Source organism: Ictalurus furcatus, chromosome 15 (assembly GCF_023375685.1).
Source record: "Ictalurus furcatus strain D&B chromosome 15, Billie_1.0, whole genome shotgun sequence".
In the NCBI taxonomy this organism is placed as follows: Eukaryota; Metazoa; Chordata; class Actinopteri; order Siluriformes; family Ictaluridae; genus Ictalurus; species Ictalurus furcatus.
Window position 1 is genome coordinate 12138456 of NC_071269.1, and position 19431 is coordinate 12157886.

The 19431-nt window shown below is 39.1% G+C and overlaps 1 protein-coding gene across 1 annotated transcript in view; it reads right to left on the minus strand.

The window, feature by feature from the left end:
- Positions 1-3343: 3343 nt before the first annotated feature.
- The window catches only part of xkr7b (XK, Kell blood group complex subunit-related family, member 7b), an 88713-nt gene continuing 72625 nt past the window's right edge, over positions 3344-19431 (minus strand). The window contains exons 2-4 of the mRNA XM_053643633.1: positions 12618-12802; positions 4934-5877; positions 3344-3983 (exon numbers count right to left, since the gene is read on the minus strand). Of these exons, the coding sequence (XP_053499608.1) occupies positions 3897-3983; positions 4934-5877; positions 12618-12802 (1216 nt within the window). The 3' untranslated portion in view covers positions 3344-3896. The remainder of the gene's footprint in view (positions 3984-4933; positions 5878-12617; positions 12803-19431) is intronic.

A 19431-nucleotide genomic window follows, 5' to 3' on the forward strand; every position in this document is an offset into this window, starting at 1 on the left:
AATTATAATATTTGGAGCTATTCATTACTTCCTCCACCCTGATTAAAGCCCCAGTTCCAGCTGAAGAAACACAGCCCCAAAGTATGATGCTGCCACCACCATGCTTCCCCATGGAGATGGTGTTCTTTGGTGATGTGCTTTGTTTTTTGTGCCAAACATATGTTTTGGTATTATGGCCAAAACTTTCAACTCTGTTCTCATCAGACCATAACACATTATTCCACATGGCATTGAGAGACTGGATGTATTTTTTTTTTTGTTTGCTTAAAAAGGCTTCTGTCTTGCCACCCTACCCCATAGCCCAGAGAAATAAAGAATTTGGGAGATTGTGGTCACATGTATGGAGCAACCAGTACTTGCCAGATATCACTGCAATTCTTTTAATGTTTCTGCAGGCCTCTTGGCAGCCTCCCTGACCAGTTTTCTCCTGATCTTCTCATCAATTTTAAAGGGACATCCTGTTCTTAGTAGTGTCACTGTCATGCCATATTTTCTCCACTTGTTGATTATTGTCTTTACAGTGTTCTGTGGTGTATCCAATGCCTTGGAAAAAATTTTGTGACACTCTCCTGATTGATATTTTTCAACAATGAGATCCTGTACCTGCTTTGTAAACTCTTTACAGCTCATGGCTTTTCCAGTTGGATGTTACCAAGAAGATGTCGGGGAAAGTCCTATAGGAACAGCTGTATTGTATATGAGGGTAATCAGTCACTTTAACTGATGGCAGGTGTATACTAATTAGTATTTAACATGAGTTCGAATGTGATTGGCTGATTCTGAACACTGCCACATTCCCAATGATAAAAGGGTGTGCATACTTATGCAACCTGGGTATTGAAAGTTTTTTGTTTTTCCTTTTAATTTCCCCCAAAAACATTTCTGGGTGTTTGTCACTTGATATTTATATGGTGCAATTTCACAAAAAAGGTGAAAAAGGTTATGACATGATTTAACTTAGTTTAATTTTTTACATCACAAAAACCTGCTATTTTCACAGAGGTGTGCAAATATACAGTACTGTGCAAATGTTTTAGGCACCCTATTTTTTTAGTGCAAACATTGTTATAGATTTTTTATTGTACGACTTGTACAAAAAACATTTAGATTCCCAAACATTAGTTTTCTAGCACAAAATTAAATGTTACAGAAAAATGTTTGTATGTCAGTAAAGAAAGCAGTATATTACGTAAGAGACACTTTTCAGACAAAAAACACAATATGAAGGCTGCAGGGGTTTTGCTGCAAAAATAAGAAGCAAATGCGACAGTCAAAGTCCAGAAGAAGCGTGGCGGTTTTGCAAGATACTCCATAAAACGTCCCAGTTTATTTCCTTATAAAACTGCACAAATTGCACCGGAGACAACTATTTTTTTGTCACACCAAATATTAACTTTGTTTCATTTACTGCTGTTTACTGCTCTTTATGGTATTTTTTTTTTTTTGAAAATGTAGAAACATTTAATATCATTATTTTGAAGGCATCTTTGCTCTACAGCATTTCTTTGCATGTGCCTAAAACTTTCGCACAGTACTGTATAAATAATAGTCTGCTCCCTTGTCTTAAATGAAATGATGCAGTATGGAAAGAATGGACACTTACTGTAGCTGTGTTCATACATACCAGTTAATCTTTCCACTTTATTCTGTAACACGAAGGACTGCAGGCAGAATGATCTGTAGTTCCCACCTGTGCCCACAGGGGGCAATAGGAGACCAACACAGTAGTGCTTAGCTCATTGTTTCCATACCAGCCCTGGAGGAAATGCAGTGTTTTTTTTTTTTTTTTACACCTGATTCAGCTCATGAAAGGGTTGATTTAAAATAAAAAAAAAAAGTAATGGTATGACCGTATTGGAGCTAAGGAAACACAAAACTGGAGATCATAAACATTGCTTTAGAATAAATCACCAGAGTGATCTAGGGAGTGTTGTACTGTAGGTAGTGTCCAAATCTAATAATTAGCTGTCAATTCCGTTAAGCTTTGTACAGTGGTAAATTTGTTTTTTTTGGGGGGGGGGGGGGGGGGGTTGTAAGTAAGTGAGAAAGCATGTGTATGTAACTTGTACAGTAATGCAGACGGCAGTGTGTATACATCAGCCAGATGCAAATGATGTGTCATTGGTGCCCATGAGTATACAGTGACACGGGTTTTGTGTGTGTTTTGCGCAGCAGAGATTGCTGTTGACCCTGGAGCTTTCAAAATGAGGTCTACAGATGTGGAGCTAATGGGAAGCTCATCTCTCTGGAGGGACATGCTGCTAAAAAGCACTTCAACTGGGAACTGACAGAGCTCAACAGACCCAGAGTTACCACAGCAACCCACCATTAAATGGGCTTCATGAAATGCATGTGCTGACCTTGTGTGTCTCCATGAGAAAAGCTAGACTCCTGTCTAGTAATTACCCTCTATAGCACTATTAATTTTTCCTCTAGGATCACCCTTCAGCTAAATTCATAGATCCGTCTGGTCTGGAGTGATTACTTCTGTTGTTGTGATGTAAAACAGTTTAAATAAAAAATGGACAGAATTAAAGAAATACTCTAGGTTTTGTAAAAACCTAATCTGTTCTTATCATGCCTGTAGCATACATGTGATTAAACACATTCAAGAATTTCAACATTTCCCTGTACTGGAGAAAAAACCAACTTGAATCTCAAACTCAAGGCAGTTGCTGAAGTCTATAGTGTAAATGATCATTTTAAATCTACAACTATATAATGCAAATTAAAAAATAAATACTACTCAAAGCTTTCTTTGAGGTGGAGTCCATACTACTTGTGTGTACAAGTACCATATAAGTAAAATTGTAGGTAGTTTCATCTCATCATCAAAATGAATGGTGTATATTTATAGCTTAATTACAAATACTTGGATGCAGTTGGTAGCATTGCAGCCTCACAGTTTCAGGGTCCCCAGTTCGATCTTGAGCTAGGGTTAGCATCTGTGTGGACTGTCTGTTCTCCCCATGTCTTTGTGGGTTTCGTCTAGTTTTACCAGTTTCCTCCCACGACCCAAAAACAAACCAATAGGTTGACTGGCAATTCTAAATTCCCCTAGGCGTGAATGAGTGTGAGAATTTGTGTGTGCATGATGCACAGTCAGGGCATAGTGGTTAGCATGTTTGCCTCGCACCTCCCAAGTTTTCAAATCCTGCCTCTGCCCTGTGTGCGTGAAGTTTGCATGTGTATCTCCCTGTGCTTCAGGGGTTTCCTTCCGTTTCCTCCCCAGTCCCTCCCCTTGTTGTAGGCTGATTGGCATTTCCAAATTGTCTGTAGTGTGTGAATGCGTGTGTGATTGTGCCCTGCGATGGGTTGGCACCCCATCCAGGGTGTCCCCTGCCTTGTGCCCTGAGTTCTATGGGATAGGCTCCAGGCTCCTCTGTGACCCTGTGTAGGATAAGTGGTACAAAAATGGATGGATGATGCACACTGTCCAGTGTGCCCGAGATTCACTGCCACTCTGTTACCTGCAGCTCCAGAGTCACTGCCACCCTGATCAGGATACTGAAAACCAAGCTAATATGTCCTTAGATTCCTTTTATAAGTTACTTTAAGTGCAGCAAAATTTGTTGAAATGATTGTTCATGGTAATCTGGAGTATTCCTTTAAGGGGTAAATATTTTATAGGATTGCACTGTGTCTGGTTGTTGCCTTTTATCAACTTATGAAAGAACAAATGATGTATAGTAGATTCACCTTAAGAATTATTTTCCCCCAACTCTTCATCTCAGCACTCCTAAACTACACAAGAGGCCTTTCCAATACAAGGTTTCCAATACAAGGTTTCCAATACAAGCTCAAAAACAGGAGGATGAACACAAATATAAATAAAAAGACAGAAAGACATTTAGACACATCAGTTTAAAATCCATCTTCATCTTCAGCACATTGTGCTATTCAAATAAAATGCCTCCCAACAGTGAGCAGAAACAGTTGGGGGAAAAAACAAACAAACAGTGTCTCACAAGCAACAGCAGAACCTATGGGAAAAGAAAAACACAAACCACCTATTTGAGTTTTCTTTCTTTTTTTTTCCAGGGCTGTTGACAGCCATTTTACTAAATATTTTTCCAACTACATTTTAGTCATAATGTATCATCATCAGGGCATGGTTAACCCATATTGTTCTTCAGAAATACTTTTTTCTGTCTTTTACCTTTACAGATAAACAATGCAGTATGATCAAAGACCAGCTGAACATACAGACAACCCAAAAACATTCATACCTACACAGTGATACCATTCCAATATACTGTATACATATAAGAAAAAGATTATATGTATACATTAATATACCATAATTATTTTTTTTTTATCATCGCCACAGAGTAACAAAAAAATAAATCTACTCGATCAATAAATCAATGATGATTCAGTTGGCTAATCTCACCATTCACATAAGCAATATAATACACAACTGGTACTGTTTTCAAGTTACTAACATTCATGGATGTAGATCAGTGCAGCTCCCAGGACTGTCCTGGACAGAGATCTTCTTCTAGCGTTTAACATGTTTCACCTGAAATCTCCTACTTACATTGACCATCATCTTCACGTCCATGCATATCATCAAAACATCAATGGACAGGTATCACTCTTCTTTTCATATCAGTACTTATGGCTGGCATTGTCGTATTATTCTTGAATATCATTCTCATTTACAGTCAACGCTTTACTCACTGAGCTTTTTTGACCTTCAACTTCTAACCTCACTCATATTCCACTTGTATTTTCAGAAATACAAGTTTTCTGAACAGATGATAACTTCCAGGCAAAGCCAATGTCCCATACACACACATGCCTTAGAGCACCAATGGTATTCTGGGAATTTCCCATTGCTTCTCTACATAGAGATGCAGAGTCACAAGTGAAGTCCCTGCTGACAGGGTGTCAGGAATTGCAACTACACAGTAGTCTCATACTCCATCACCTCTTTGGGGCTGCCAAGGCTGCGGTACTGGATCCGTGGCGTCACTGGTGATGTATTCTCCAGAACCAAAATGGTTTTTCTCAATCGGCGGTCGATAAAATGTGCATCCCAGGCTGGGTAGCTTTTCCTGGGCAGGTCAATGCGGATAACAGGACCCTCAGTTTTTGGTGTTCGGGGAGAAGGTGCAGGAGCCACACTGATGGGCCTCACCTGAAAAACAGGCAGGCAACTCTCCTTGTCCCCTGGTTCCCGTTCCCCATCCTTAGTCCTCTGTAAGGTTCTTGGGGGACTTGTGACAACAACTGGTTGGGGCAGAGGTGTCCCCAGGTCCCCCACACCTCCAAGTCCTAATGCACCTATTCCTTCCTCCATGCAGCTCCACTGTGAACCCAGGACTGGGCCATCAGGATGGAGCAGGCAGTAGTAGACAAACATAAAAAATGTTCCCAAGGCATAGCTGCATACTACAACACACACAATGATAAGGGCATAGAAGTCTGAGGTGTGTGGGCCCCTGTATGCATACCAGGTGGCCGTGAGCGCCGCATTCTCCACCAAAATCACACAGTAGTATGCAGCCAGGCGGCATCGTGCTGGACCCTCCTTGACATTGAACCAGCAGAAGATATAGATGATGCCCACAACCATGTTGTAGATGATCTCCTCCCACTTGGACATGCAGAAGTCTGTCTCACCTTGGATGATCCAAAAGGTCATGGCGCACCAGTGAGCCACAACAAAGATGCCAAAGTACAGCTGGAAGACAGAGGCAAAGAGCGCGAAGGCAATGGTACGTGCGCCAATAGTGAATAGGTGCCACAGCATCTGCACAATCATTGCCTTGTAGGACATGGGTAGCTTGTCATCTCTGGAGTCACGAAGAACCTTCTGGTAGGAGGCAATCATCCAGGCCAAGGAGACCAAAGAGGCAGAGGTGGAGAGACCTGTTCAAAGAAAGGCGACAACTCAATGACTCTCAAACATAGAGTACGTGCAGCTTTAAGGATACACTATGGTTTCCTCCATAAAAGCTCGGTTCGACCCAAATAAATGCATGCTCTATTTATTTTATTACAAGTTCGGGAGAAGTGCTGAACACCATCAGAGTGTTATTGCTATTAAACCTTAGTTTATTCTGAGATGCTAAATATAAAACCTAATCAGAATCATTATGCAAAAAAGAACGCTTTCCCATTCTCAGAACACCACCCCTCAATATTTAATTAGATCCCATGTAATTCATTGCTAATTGGACATGCTATTGAATTATTAATGAAAGAACAATGAATAATTCATGCATTAAATTATGTCTCTCATTACTTGTGACTCATTCTTCATAAGAACTGCTATGAATCTGGGGACATTTCCTGCTTTTTGACTGTCTACGCTTAAATTAGAAAGTGAGACTCTGAGGAAGCTAGTCACTCTTTAAGTATTGCAAATAAGTGAAAAGCATTCATTAAAATTATATGACAGGCCTCTCATTTAAGAGAAGGTGAGACCTGAATTAGGAGCTAATAATTGGGGCGTGTTTGTCAGTTTTGCTACTATAGCTTAAGTTATGTTTCAGGAGAGCTGTAACACCTGCAGTTGTCGGCAGCTGCCTAGGATGATGCTTCCCAGTAGTGTGTGTGTGTGTGTGTGTGTGTGTGTGTGTGTGCGCGCATTGCTTTGACAGATCCCTTCTTTTTAGTTTACAGGTATCCTGGGGTATGATCAGGTAAAAAGTGGGCCCGTTTCTGAGTGTGTGTGTGTGTTTGTGAGAGAGAGCAGGAAGTAACCTCCAGGGCTTCCACGAAGGTGAAGGTATTATTGAGATCAAGTCTTTAGTACAGCTAGGCTGTTTGTTTGTTTACCTGTCACGTCCCTGCCGATATCCTGCTGCTTTTCACCACATGCTATTGCCAGACACACACAGAGCAGCCAAGACAGCGAAGATTTTTCACCCCTTTCACCCAGATCTTTAGCTCGAAGGTGCAGAATGATAATATGTCCCCTTCAAAGCCTAATTCTAGTTATTCATTGTCTCTCTCTCTCTCTCTCTCTCTATCTCTCTCTCTCTCCTCTGTCTCTCCCATTTGCACCATACCTAGATTAAAATTAAAAGAGATCTTAATTAGCAATGGCTTAATGCACTGTTTTCCCACTCTGCAACTGGCTGGTGGATGCTCTCTGTTCACACTCTGCTCCTGCTGCTCTCATGGAACATGGCGGACAATCTTAATTAAATCAAACTTCAGACACCACCGCCACAAAAAAACGTCAAAGATTAGAGAATGGATTAGTTAAATGCAGAGCTGGCACCCTGCTGTGAGAAAACAGTATGGGACAGTTGGTTCAGTTACCTAAACGTGGGTAATAGCTGGTTGTGCAAATTGTTCTAGAAATCTAACTGGCAATTTCTGAAGAAAGCTTTTTTCCAGAAAGGTGTTTAAACAAGACAACTCTGTCCAGACCCAACAGAAGCCAAAAGGATATTTTAATTTGTAAATTGTGTCTGCATTATTTGGATTTTGTGCATCCTTTTATTCATCTGTAGTAGCCAATTTGGGTCAGGGTTGTGGTGGATCCAGAGCCTATCCAGGGAACATGAACCATGATGATCACTGTAGTCTGGAGCTGTGAGCTACCAACACTTGTCGTTTGACCCCTGTTTATTTTTTTTAAGTACTATTCATTGTTCTATATTTTTTTAGAAGTACTATTCACTCATCCATACAAAGGGAAAATCTATTATACTGTTATAGCAATTGTACACCTGACAAGACATAAAATTACAGAATATAATCCTGTCCTAGGCTGCACTTAAAGACAAATCAATTTTATACAAAGAAATCTAACAAGGATACAAGGATTAATATTTGAAAAAAATGTAGAAATACAAATGAGTAATCTCTGTAAAAACAAAACTGCAATATACAGTGCATCCGGAAAGTATTCACAGTGCTTCACTTTTTCCACATTTTGTTATGTTACAGCCTTATTCCAAAATGGATTAAATTCATTATTTTCCTCAAAATTCTACAAACAATACCCCATAATGACAATGTGAAAGAAGTTTGTTTGAAATCTTTGCAAATTTATTAAAAATAAAAAACAAAAAAAAAGCACATGTACATAAGTATTCACAGCCTTTGCTCAATACTTTGTTGAAGCACCTTTGGCACCAATTACAGCCTCAAGTCTTTTTGAGAATGATGCTACAAGCTTGGCACACCTATTTCTGGGCAGTTTCTCCTATTCTTCTTTGCAGGACCTCTCAAGCTCCATCAGGTTGGATGGGGAGCGTCGGTGCACAGCCATTTTCAGATCCCTCCAGAGATGTTCAATTGAATTCAAGTCTGGGCTCTGGCTGGGCCATTCAAGGACATTCACAGAGTTGTCCTGTAGCCACTCCTTCGTTATCTTGGCTGTGTGCTTAGGGTCGTTACCCTGTTGGAAGATAAACCTTCGCCCCAGTCTGAGGTCCAGAGCGCTCTGGAGCAGGTTTTCATCAAGGATGTCTCTGTACATTGCTGCATTCATCTTTTCCTCGATCCTGACTAGTCTCCCAGTTCCTGATGCTGAAAAACATCCCCACAGCATGATGCTGCCACCACCATGCTTCACTGTAGGGATGGTATTTGCCAGGTGATGAGTGGTGCCTGGTTTCCTCCAGACATGACGCTTGCCATTCAGGCGAAAGAGTTCAGTCTTTGTTTCATCATGGTCTGAGAATCCTTCAGGTGCCTTTTGGCAAGCTCCAGGCAGGCTGTCACGTGCCTTTTGAGTGGCTTCCGTCTGGCCACTCAACCATACAGGCCTGATTGGTGGAGTGCTGCAGTGATGGTTGTTCTTCTGGAAGGTTCTCCACTCTCCACAGAGACACGCTGGAGCTCTGTCAGAGTGACCATCAGGTTTTTGGTCACCTCCCTGACTAAGGCCCTTCTCCCCTGATCGCTCAGTTTGGCCAGGCGGCCAGCGCTAGGAAGAGTCCTGCTGGTTCCAGATTTCTTCCATTTATTGACGATGGAGGCCACTGTGCTCATTGGGACCTTCAATGCTGCAGAAATGTTTCTGTACCCTTCCCCAGATCTGTGCCTCGATACGATCCTGTCTCGGAGGTCTTCAGACAGTTCCTTGGACTTCATGGCTTGGTTTGTGCTCTGACATGCATTGTTAACTGTGGGACCTTATATAGACAGGTGTGTGCCTTTCCAAATCATGTCCAGTCAACTGAATTTACCACAGGTGGACTCTAATCAACTTGTGGAAACATCTCAAGGATGATCAGTGGAAACAGGATGCACCTGAGCTCAATTTTGAGTGTCATGGCAAAGGCTGTGAATACTGATGTACATTAATAAATTAATAAATAGATTAATAAATTTGCAAAGATTTCAAACAAACTTCTTTCACGTTGTCACTATGGGGTATTGTTTGTAGAATTTTGAGGAAAATAATGAATTTAATCCATATTGGAATAAGGCTGTAACATGTGGAAAAAGTGAAGCGCTGTGAATACTTTCCGGATGCACTGTATACCAATTTTGGCCAAAAATGAGAGTTTTGCCCCAATTCCACGAGTAACAGCTATTTAACTTAACAGACACTCAAATTAACAGATCATCAAACTGCATCAGGTAACTAAAAGTATACATATATAACATACACACATATATAAACTCAACAAAAAAAGAAACGTCCTCTCACATTCAACTGCTTTTATTTCCAGCAAATTTCTCAATATTAAAAGTAACAGTCAATATCTGGTGGCCTCCAGCTGCTTTAAGTACTACAGTGCATCTTATCCTCATGGACTGCACCAGATTTGTCAGTTCTTGCTGTGAGATGTTACACCACTCTTCCACCAAAGCATTTGCAAGTTTTCAATCATGTATCGGGGGGGGACACATGGTTACATATAATTTTCCACTGCAAGGACGATCAGCTATCCTTCCTGTCTCCCTGTAGCACTGTCTTAGGTGTCTTTCATTACAGACATTGCAGTTTATTGCTCTGGCCACATCTGCAGTCCTCATGCCTCCCTGCAGCAGGCCTATGGCATGTTCATGCAGGTGAGCAGGAACCCTAGGCATCTTTCTTCTGGTGTTTTTCAGAGTCAGTAGAAAGGTCTCTTTAGTGTCTTAATTTATTGTAACTGTGAAATTATTTGCCTACCGACTGTTAACTGTTCGTGTCTTAAGGACGGTTCCACAGGTGCATGTGGAATAATTGTTTATGGTTCATTAAACAAACATGAAAAACATTGTTTTTCATGCTTTCCAGATTATCATAAACCTATTGGTAGACATTTTTACTAATTTCAGGCTTAACATATCCTTGTTCTATTGGTATATATGTTTTCTAATGTTAAGTATTTATTTCTAGAAAGAAGCAAATGATCTGCCAATATGAAAAGAAAATGTACAGTTTGATACTCGTAAAATGTCTAGTTAAACAGGAGGTTAATAATCTTATATTCAGTTTACTGTATTCCTATAATAGGAAACACAAAAAAAATTTGGACTATAGTCAAGATATATTCACTTACTACGTTTTTTTTTTTTTTTGCAATGAAGAGAGTAAAATAATTTCATTGAAGTTATAGGTGCGTTTGTCTGACATTTCTGAAAATAAAAAGACAATCATGAAAATGTGCTCTGTTTTATATAAAGCTGTTTAAGGCCATTATCACATAGAAAGCTAAACCGTTTTCCAATCTCACCTGGTTATGTGAATTCTATTTATAGCTAGGTGTTTTATTCACTGTAGTACTCGAAAGGTCAGGCTGCAGTTTAAAGCTGTACTATATTATAAAATAATATCTGGCATGTTTTAGCACTGATATGAAATGATATAGTAACCTTAAACACCTGATGATATCCAAGTGTCTTTGAATAGCCCAAATTTTAACACAACACTGTTGCATATGCAATTGTGATTATCAATATTATTTGCCATTTTTATTGTTATTATTTATACTACTATATCTTTTATACTATTGATTATATTGATAATGATTTTATTTATTTAACAAACATGTTTCAGTTTATTAAAATTGTACACTGAAATGTATATACACTTCTGACTAGACAACCTTATACATGAGACTGCACTGCAAAAAAAAAAAAAATCTTAACAAGCAAAAATATATTGAATATAGGCAACTAATATTTTCTTTATTAGACTGAACACATAAGGTTTTTTTATTTTATTTTATTTTTTAAAAATTTCAAACTTGAAATAAGCTAAATTATAAGCCAATAGAATTAGACAATTTTAAGGTATACAGTTGTGCCCAAAAGTTTGCATACCCCTTACAGAATCTGATAAATCTTAATACTGTTAACAAAATAAGAGGGATCATAAAAATCCCATGTTGTTTTTTATTTAGTACTGTCTTGAATAAGCTATTTCACATAGCAGATGTTTACATATAGTCCACAAGACAAGATAATAGCTGAATCGATCAAATTTACCCAGTTCAAAAGTTTACATACCCTTGATTCTTAATACTGTGTTGTTATCTGGATGATTCACGACTGTGTTTGTTTTGTGATAGTTGTTCATGAGTCCCTTGTTTGTCCTGAGCAGTTAAACTGCCCACTGTTCTTCAGAAAAAGCCTCCAGGTCCTGCACATTCTTTGCTTTTCCGGCATCTTCTGCATATTTGACTACTTTCCAACAGTGGCTATATGATGTTGAGCTCCATCTTTTCACACTGAGGATAACTGAAGGACTCGTACACAACTATTACATAAGGTACAAACATTCACTGATGCAAAGGAAGGTAATACGGTACATTAAGATCCAGGGGGATGTAAACTTTTGCACAGGATGATCAGTGTAAATTGCTGAATAGAGGAAAATTACATTATATATATATTAGTAAATATGTCTAGAAAAAAGGCTTAATGGTCTTATATTTGTTATAGAATAATCCCATAATGAGAAATATTAGATAACTTTTCCTTTTTTGAAGATATCTTCATTTACTAAGATATTTCTTTTTGCAGCGTGATGATTAAGAAAACTGGTGACGCGTTCCTGTTCCCCATTTTCCTGTCTCTGTCCTCTGTCCACCCCTCCACTCTCCCACCTTCTGACACAATGAGACATTACATCTTATAACAGTGTTCATTGTGCTGCACATATCATTGGTTTCAGAGGTAAATCTCACACCACACCACACAGAGACACACAAATTATAATAAGGAACACAAGTGTCATGCACACATCTGCACCTCTTCTATCACCACCTTTCACGATTTCTCTTTCTCTGCTCTTTTCCACCAGCTTTTTTCCCCCTTTTCTTTTTTATTCTCTTTTGACTTTTGGCTCTTCATATCTCTTCCAACCCCTTTATAGTTCATGCACAGCAAAGCATCTCATGTATGTGTTAGGAATCACGATAGTATATTGAAGCAGAAGTGGAGGATGGTGTGTGTGTGTGTGTGTGTGTGTATGTGTGTAGGTGTGTGTGTGTGTGTGTGTATGTGTGTAGGTGTGTGTGTGTGTGTGTGTGTGTGTGTGTGTGTGTCTATGTGTTTTCACCCTGCAGGTTGTGATAGATCATGATGCCAAGATGCAGCCCCAGCTGAAAATCGCATATGTGGAGGCAGTCTACATGCACTCATGCCGCGGACGAAGTATGTGTTTGCACTATGTGTGTGTGTGTGTGTGTGTGTATGCGCGCACTCACCCTGCAGTGGCAGGATGTGTTTGCTGTGGATCATGATGCTGAGCTGCAGGACAAGCTGTGGTGCGCTCTTCAGGAAAGCCTCCAGCAGCCTCAGCATGTTCACATCAGCCGTCTCAAACATCAGGCGCCAGTAGCAGTGGCGATACCAGTGGTTCTGCACACCCAGGTACAGCGTGTGAATGTACCTACACACACACACACACACACACACACACACACACATACACACAAAGAAAGCAAGAGGGCTTTCTTTACTTCTGTTCAATTCTGTTTTTGTTTGTACAGCACTTTAAACAGCAAGGGTAGCTTTATAGCCTCATATGCAAGTCAGGGATTACAAAGATAAGAAACAACAACCTAGTATAGCATAAAGAAGAAACCTCAAGAGAACTAAAAAATGCAAATCCTCTGGTTGGCACTGGAGGCTGGTAGTTTGATAGTAAGCTTCTGGGTGAATGTGACCTTTCTAGGTAGGATGTGTTCCTGAATCAGCATACTTTATAACCAATCACGGCTGTCAGATGCCATGAGTGTGCAGCGCCCACTCCTCTAACACCTCAGCTAGTTGAAAATGTCTGCATTTCAGTTCACTTTTTTTTGTTTTTGTTTTGTTGAATGATTGAAACATGAAATGTAATGACAGTCTAAATGATATAAAATGTTAAGAATTACTATTTGAGAATCTTCAGTTGAACTTAGAAACCACTTTTAATCAAAGGTGTGTTTTCAAATGTTAGACTATGTGTGTGTTAAGGGTGTGATGCAATCCCACTATCTATATCTGTAATGTAATCTGTTTATTACTCTAACTATTCATACCAGTATCTGGATTCGGATTGGGTGTGGCCTAAAATGGAAGGGATTATTTAAATTGAGATATCGAGGCATGACATTCTAAAAAAAAAATGCTCCGGTTTTTACATATAAAGTATCTGTACTGTTCAGAACACATTATCTGCTCAATCCAAATAATGTATTCATATTCATAACCATTAAAGGAAACCGTTAAACGTGCCAGAGCATTTCGATTACTAAATATTAGGGCAGAAGGCTTTACTGACTATATTTGGGCATATGATGAGAAAAATATTAAAGAGTTGAAGAATGAGTGAATTAGATTTTTTTAAATGAATTTAAATAGTGATGTGCAGTATTATAAATAAATTTTAAATTTTATTTATCCTTTTTATACAGGGTATATATATATATATATATATATATATATATATATATATATATATATATATATATATATATATATATATATATACCTGCCTGTGACATTTTCTAATGAATTTAGTTACGTTTTTTTTTAAATAAGAGAATAACACTCCTCCTATTCATATCTGTATTTTTGTACTGTTTAGAACACATCTATTCAATCTTATTCAGTATTCATATTCGGTTATTAGGATAAAGCAGGTTAAAATGTGTAGGAACGGGGATGACAGCGGTGCAGAGACATGTTTCGTGAGAGAGAAATGGAGGATAAGAACAGGTTCCCTCTTATACATCCATTCAAACATACACCAACGTGCAACCGATAGTGGTGAAAATCATTCATTTTTGATGCGCTGTGAATTTGGAGGGATGAGCAGAATCTCTCTCTCTCTTTCTCATGTTGAACCAGCTTCAGGCTGCTGCTTTATCTGTAAAGCTGCAGAAGAGGTAGAATTCCATGCTCTCTGCAGTGGGAAGAATTCCGGCCCATGCGTTCGTCTGTAAGCCTTGCTGCAGAAGGCTGTGTTTCAGGCTTAGCTAGGAGGGTGTTTATGGGGAAATGGCCTAAGAACATGAGCATTTCACATTTGAAATAGAAAAATCGGTGATAAAGTGGATGAAAAGATTGCAATACTCATTAGGGCTCTTCTGATCTAAGGGCATAATGGTTTGAAGTGGTACAATGGCAGAAATACAAGCAACCTTTCAGTGCCATGATCTACTTTCTCTGGCCGATCTCTCAATGAGAGCCATTTTTATAGCCTCTCAGTGTGTAGCTGGCCATGAGTCAGAACATTGGTGCTGCTATCAAAGCAAATCTAGCTTGATGGCTGTAGCATAACATGCACAGCCGTGAAGCCATATCAGCATTTTAACTAGATGTTATTGATCCTGATGATGTTATTGTAGTGTTGCTAGATGGCACTATCTCTCTTTCTCAAAGTGAATGTGTGTAATTTGCACCTTATTTGCTGTAATTATGGCCTGGGTTTCTGGAGTATAGTCTTCAGTTTCATCCGGTAGCTGTCATCTCATGCTGTGCAGTTTTAAAAACAAATAAAGGTGGTAATATCTTTTCCTCTCTGAGTGTGTATTCTGTTCTGTATTTGTGTGATTGTGTCATGTTTTAGCAGATTTCTACCTGGATGGCTAATGGCCTCATTTGAATCCTCACCACTCAGACATTCAAGCTTGGCTGTGCCCAATGTTTTTTTATATGACTGTGTGTGTGTGTGTGTGTGTGTGTGTGTGTGTGTGTGTGTGTGTGTGTGTGTGTGTGAGTGAGAGAGAGAGAGAGAGAGAGAGAGAGAGAAAGAGAGAGAGAGAGAGTGAGAACAGGGCAATCTCTTAGTGTGAATGTGGTGTAGCAATAGCAAATGTGTTGTTTCAGTTTGACCTGATCATAAAGAATTCTGGGACACTGAGTACATTGTTCTATTACACAAAAACTAGGACTTTTCTTCCAAAGCTCAAACCACAGAACATCAATTAAACAGTAAAATGAGGGTTGATAAGACAGCAGAGTGGAAACAGAGTGACTCATAGAAAATGAAGCGTGTCCTCAAAAAGCTGAGAGAACCAAAATATCACCACAGAGTTTTACAATTAAAATGATGCGTATTTATTTTTCACTAGATTAGCCAGTCCATTTTACACTATCTTGAACAGTTTAACCTGCATTAATATTAAACTTCCTAATACTGAAACTGTGGAACTTCTTCTCAATATGATCTACATAATATTCATATGGCCAAAAGCATGAGAAAATCTGATCAATATCCCATTCCACAACTGTGGGCATTAATATGGAGCTGGTCCCCACTTTGCTACTGTAACAGCCTCCACTCTTCTGGGAAGTCTTTCCACTAGATTTTGGCTGTGGGGATTTGTTCCCATTCACCCATAAAAGCACAAGAGGTTGGGCACTGATGACCGGGAAGAAGGTCTGGCACGAAGTTGTTGTTCCAAATGATTCCAAACATGTTCAGTGAGGTTGAGGTCAGGGCTCTGTGCAGGCCATGTGTGTTCATCTGCATGCAACCTTGGTAAACTATGTCTTCATGGATCTCTCGTTGTGCACAGCTACTTTGCCTTGCTTTAACAGGTTTGGGCCCCTTAGTTCCAGTGAAAGAAATCTTAATTCCACAGTATACAAAGACATTCTAGACATTCTAGTCTGTTTCAAACTTTGTGGCAACAGTTTGGGGAAGATGTCGTATGGTCAGGTGTCCACATACTTTTGGCTATATAGTGTAATTAACCAGAGCACCTGGAGGAAACCCAGATGGTCACTGTGGACACTATGTTGCCTCAGTCAATTTGAAACTGTGTTGTAAACCAGTACTGCAATATATTGAAACCATTAATAGGTTGTTATCATACTGTGAAATTTTCATATTGTACCACCCCGACAGGAAATCATAAAAGGTGCCACAGTATTTCTTTTACAAAATCCAAGGTAACAAGGTTTTAATAAGGATATTTGACCTGTTAAGAGTTACTGATGTAAATGTTAGGAGTTACTGAGGGAATTAGTGAGTATTAGTGAGTATGAGTAGGAGTGATGGAGTAAGGATGAGTGAATGAATAAATTAATATGTGAGGGAATGAATGAGTGAATTAGGGTAAGAGTGAATTAGTAAGGATGAGTGACTGAGTGAGTTCGTGAGTGTGGGTGAGTGAATTAATGTGTGAGTGAGTGCAAATAAATTAATGAATGTGTCAGTGAGTGAATTAGTGAGTACAAATTAGTATTGATTAGGAATGCCTAAGTAAGTGAGTGTGAGTGAATTTGCGAATTAATTCATCATTAAATCAGTATAAATCAGTAATCAGTATAAATCAGTGAATTAGTGAGTGTGAATGAATTATTGTATGTGTGTGTGTGAAATAATTAGTATGTGCAAGTGAGTGAATTAGTGAGTGTGAATGAATTATTGTGTGTGTGAGTGAAATAATTAGTATGTGTAAGTGAGTGAATCAGTGAGTATGAGTGACTGAGTTAGTGAGTGTGAATGAGTGAGTGAGTGAAATAGTGAGTAAGAGTGAATGGGTGAATTAGTAAACAAGTTAGTAAGAGTGAATGGGTGAATTAGTGAATGACTAAAAGATTAATACACGCGCTCAGACAGTCTTTTCCCTCTGAACCAGGTGGCACATGTCTATTCCCATCGGCTTTGTGTACAGTCTGTGCTAAGGCTTGTTTGGGCTAATTAGTGGCATTTGGGCAAGTTAATGAGTTTCCACTTACAGAGTGAGTGTTCTGAGAGCTACCTAAACTGCTTTCAAGTACCTAATGTGTGTGTGTGTGTGTGTGTGTGTGTGTGTGTGCGTGTGTGTGCGTGTGTGTGAGAGAGAGAGAGAGAGAGAGAGAGAGAGAGAGATAGTTCTGGGTGGTGGGATTTTGAGTGAGCATTAATCATCTTAATAAGTGGAGCTCTGGTTCCAGAGCATATCAGACAATGAGATGAAACCAGACTGAAACTTAGAGCTGTGCAGAAACACATTTTGACCAATCTGCTAGTCCACTTTTTGCATACCCAATAAACTGTCAACAAACTATTTATAGACTGTCCCTGCCTTCTCAGCTGACTGGCATGAAGTAGTCCATCAACAATCCTTTTTTAAATATGACGGACTGTAGTGTCAACTGTTGTTTGAGTCATATTCAAGCATTCAGCAAACTATACTGACTTACAAGTAGTGCGTAGTTGGTTGATCAGTAAAAAAACAGACAAGTGTTACTAAATAGAACCTATACTGATGCTATGTGATGTTGATTCTGATCCAGTTTATTCTGAGTTGCTTAGTTCAAAACATAGAAGAAAAGAGGAATAGCGTTCCTCAAAACAAGCTCTCACCCTTTCTATCTCATTTGGCTATGTGTTTCTTTATAAATGTTTGTCTTTGTGTTTAGTGTATTTTTGTGTCTCTTGCTTCTATCCATCTCAATTGTCGGTGTTGTTTTTATTACATTTGCCTGTCTTTTGTCTATTGTGTGACTGTCTTGTTTGACTGTCCCAGTGCCTTGTCTGTCTGTCTTGTATTACTGTATTATCCATCTATGTGTCTGTCGCTCACTCATGCACTGAGATAATGTGAACACACACACACACACACACAAACACACACGCACACACACACAAACACACACACACACACACACACACACACACACGGGGTATAATGTAATGCCAATATCTGTATCTGTATTGTGCTCCAAATATGTATTTGGCTTTATAGCCAAAGTGGGTGAGGCCTAAACCAAGAGAATTTAAACGATGGAAAACACCGGAAAACCCCAAAGGTAAAAATGCCAGGACTGTCAGCATGGTATGTGAATTCTGGCTCTGACAGTTCCTCAACCTCATATCATTCAAGAGATGATATGATGAGAGTTTCTTTAATCCAGTTCTGGCAGTTATTTTTTTTTTTATCGAGAATTTAAAGAAAAAAAATTCTAATGAATTTAATTGGTTCTATTTCCCAAAATATCATCGAACTAGTAGCATAATTTAAACCACAGTGATCTGGACCAGGACGTTACACTAAGGATGTCTGCACAGTCATGTAGTCACATAGTCTTTATTTAAGCTTCATATCTGACATTTTACTTGTGTGGCATGAAAGTAACCTCCAGCTCATGCAACTTTTTTGTCTTTTGTTGTCTGCAGGATCCCAGTCCAGATACATACCTCTAGTCTCAATCAGATGCCCTGTGACCCTTTCAGGCAAAAAACAAAACAAAACAAACAAACAAACAAACAAAAAACCCCAGAAAATCTCACCTTCTTTTCATATCTGTATTTGTATCTATTTAGAACACATTAGCCATTCTATTCAGTTACGCCTCTCATTCTCTCTCTCTCTCACATACACACATACACGCACATGCACGCACGCACACACACACACTCATACATACACACAGTGCAAAACAAAATCTAGACTGCATGCCTTTTTTATGAAAAATTTTAATCTAAATTAAGCAACATCCCACAACATTCTTTAAAACTTGATCTGTCTGAGAGACTCCATAATTCTAAGTATTTTGTGATGTTGTGGTAAAGCAGGACAATTGAGTTAATTGGGATAAATTATCACTGGTTTGGGAAGAGAAAGAACAAGAAAGAAGTGTTCCAGTATAAATTATGAGTGTGGGTTTAACTAAATGAGGGTAATTATCCTAAATGCCAAAAAAGCCTTCACACATTAACCATAAATTAGAGGCTTAATGTAAGAAAGTAGTATGCGTCTCTGAATGATATGGATTCACCTGTACATTAGTCATTACAGCATGCCTCAATGGCTAGTGATTAGTGTGTGTGTGTGTGTGTGTGTGTGTGTGTAGATATGTTAATTTGTGTAGATATGACTGTTGGTTCTCTCTCCTGCAGCCACACATCTCTCAGCACAGAAGAGCAGAGCCAGTAGTGCCAGAGTGCCAAAACCACAAAAGCTCTGCAGCTGTACCTTTTGGCAATCTTGCCCTGATCATAAAGAGCTGTTGATCTTCAGGGGAAATAATCTCTGCGATGAAGCTTTGTACTGCTGGTTAATTAATTTTATTATTACTGCAGTGACAACTTGACTC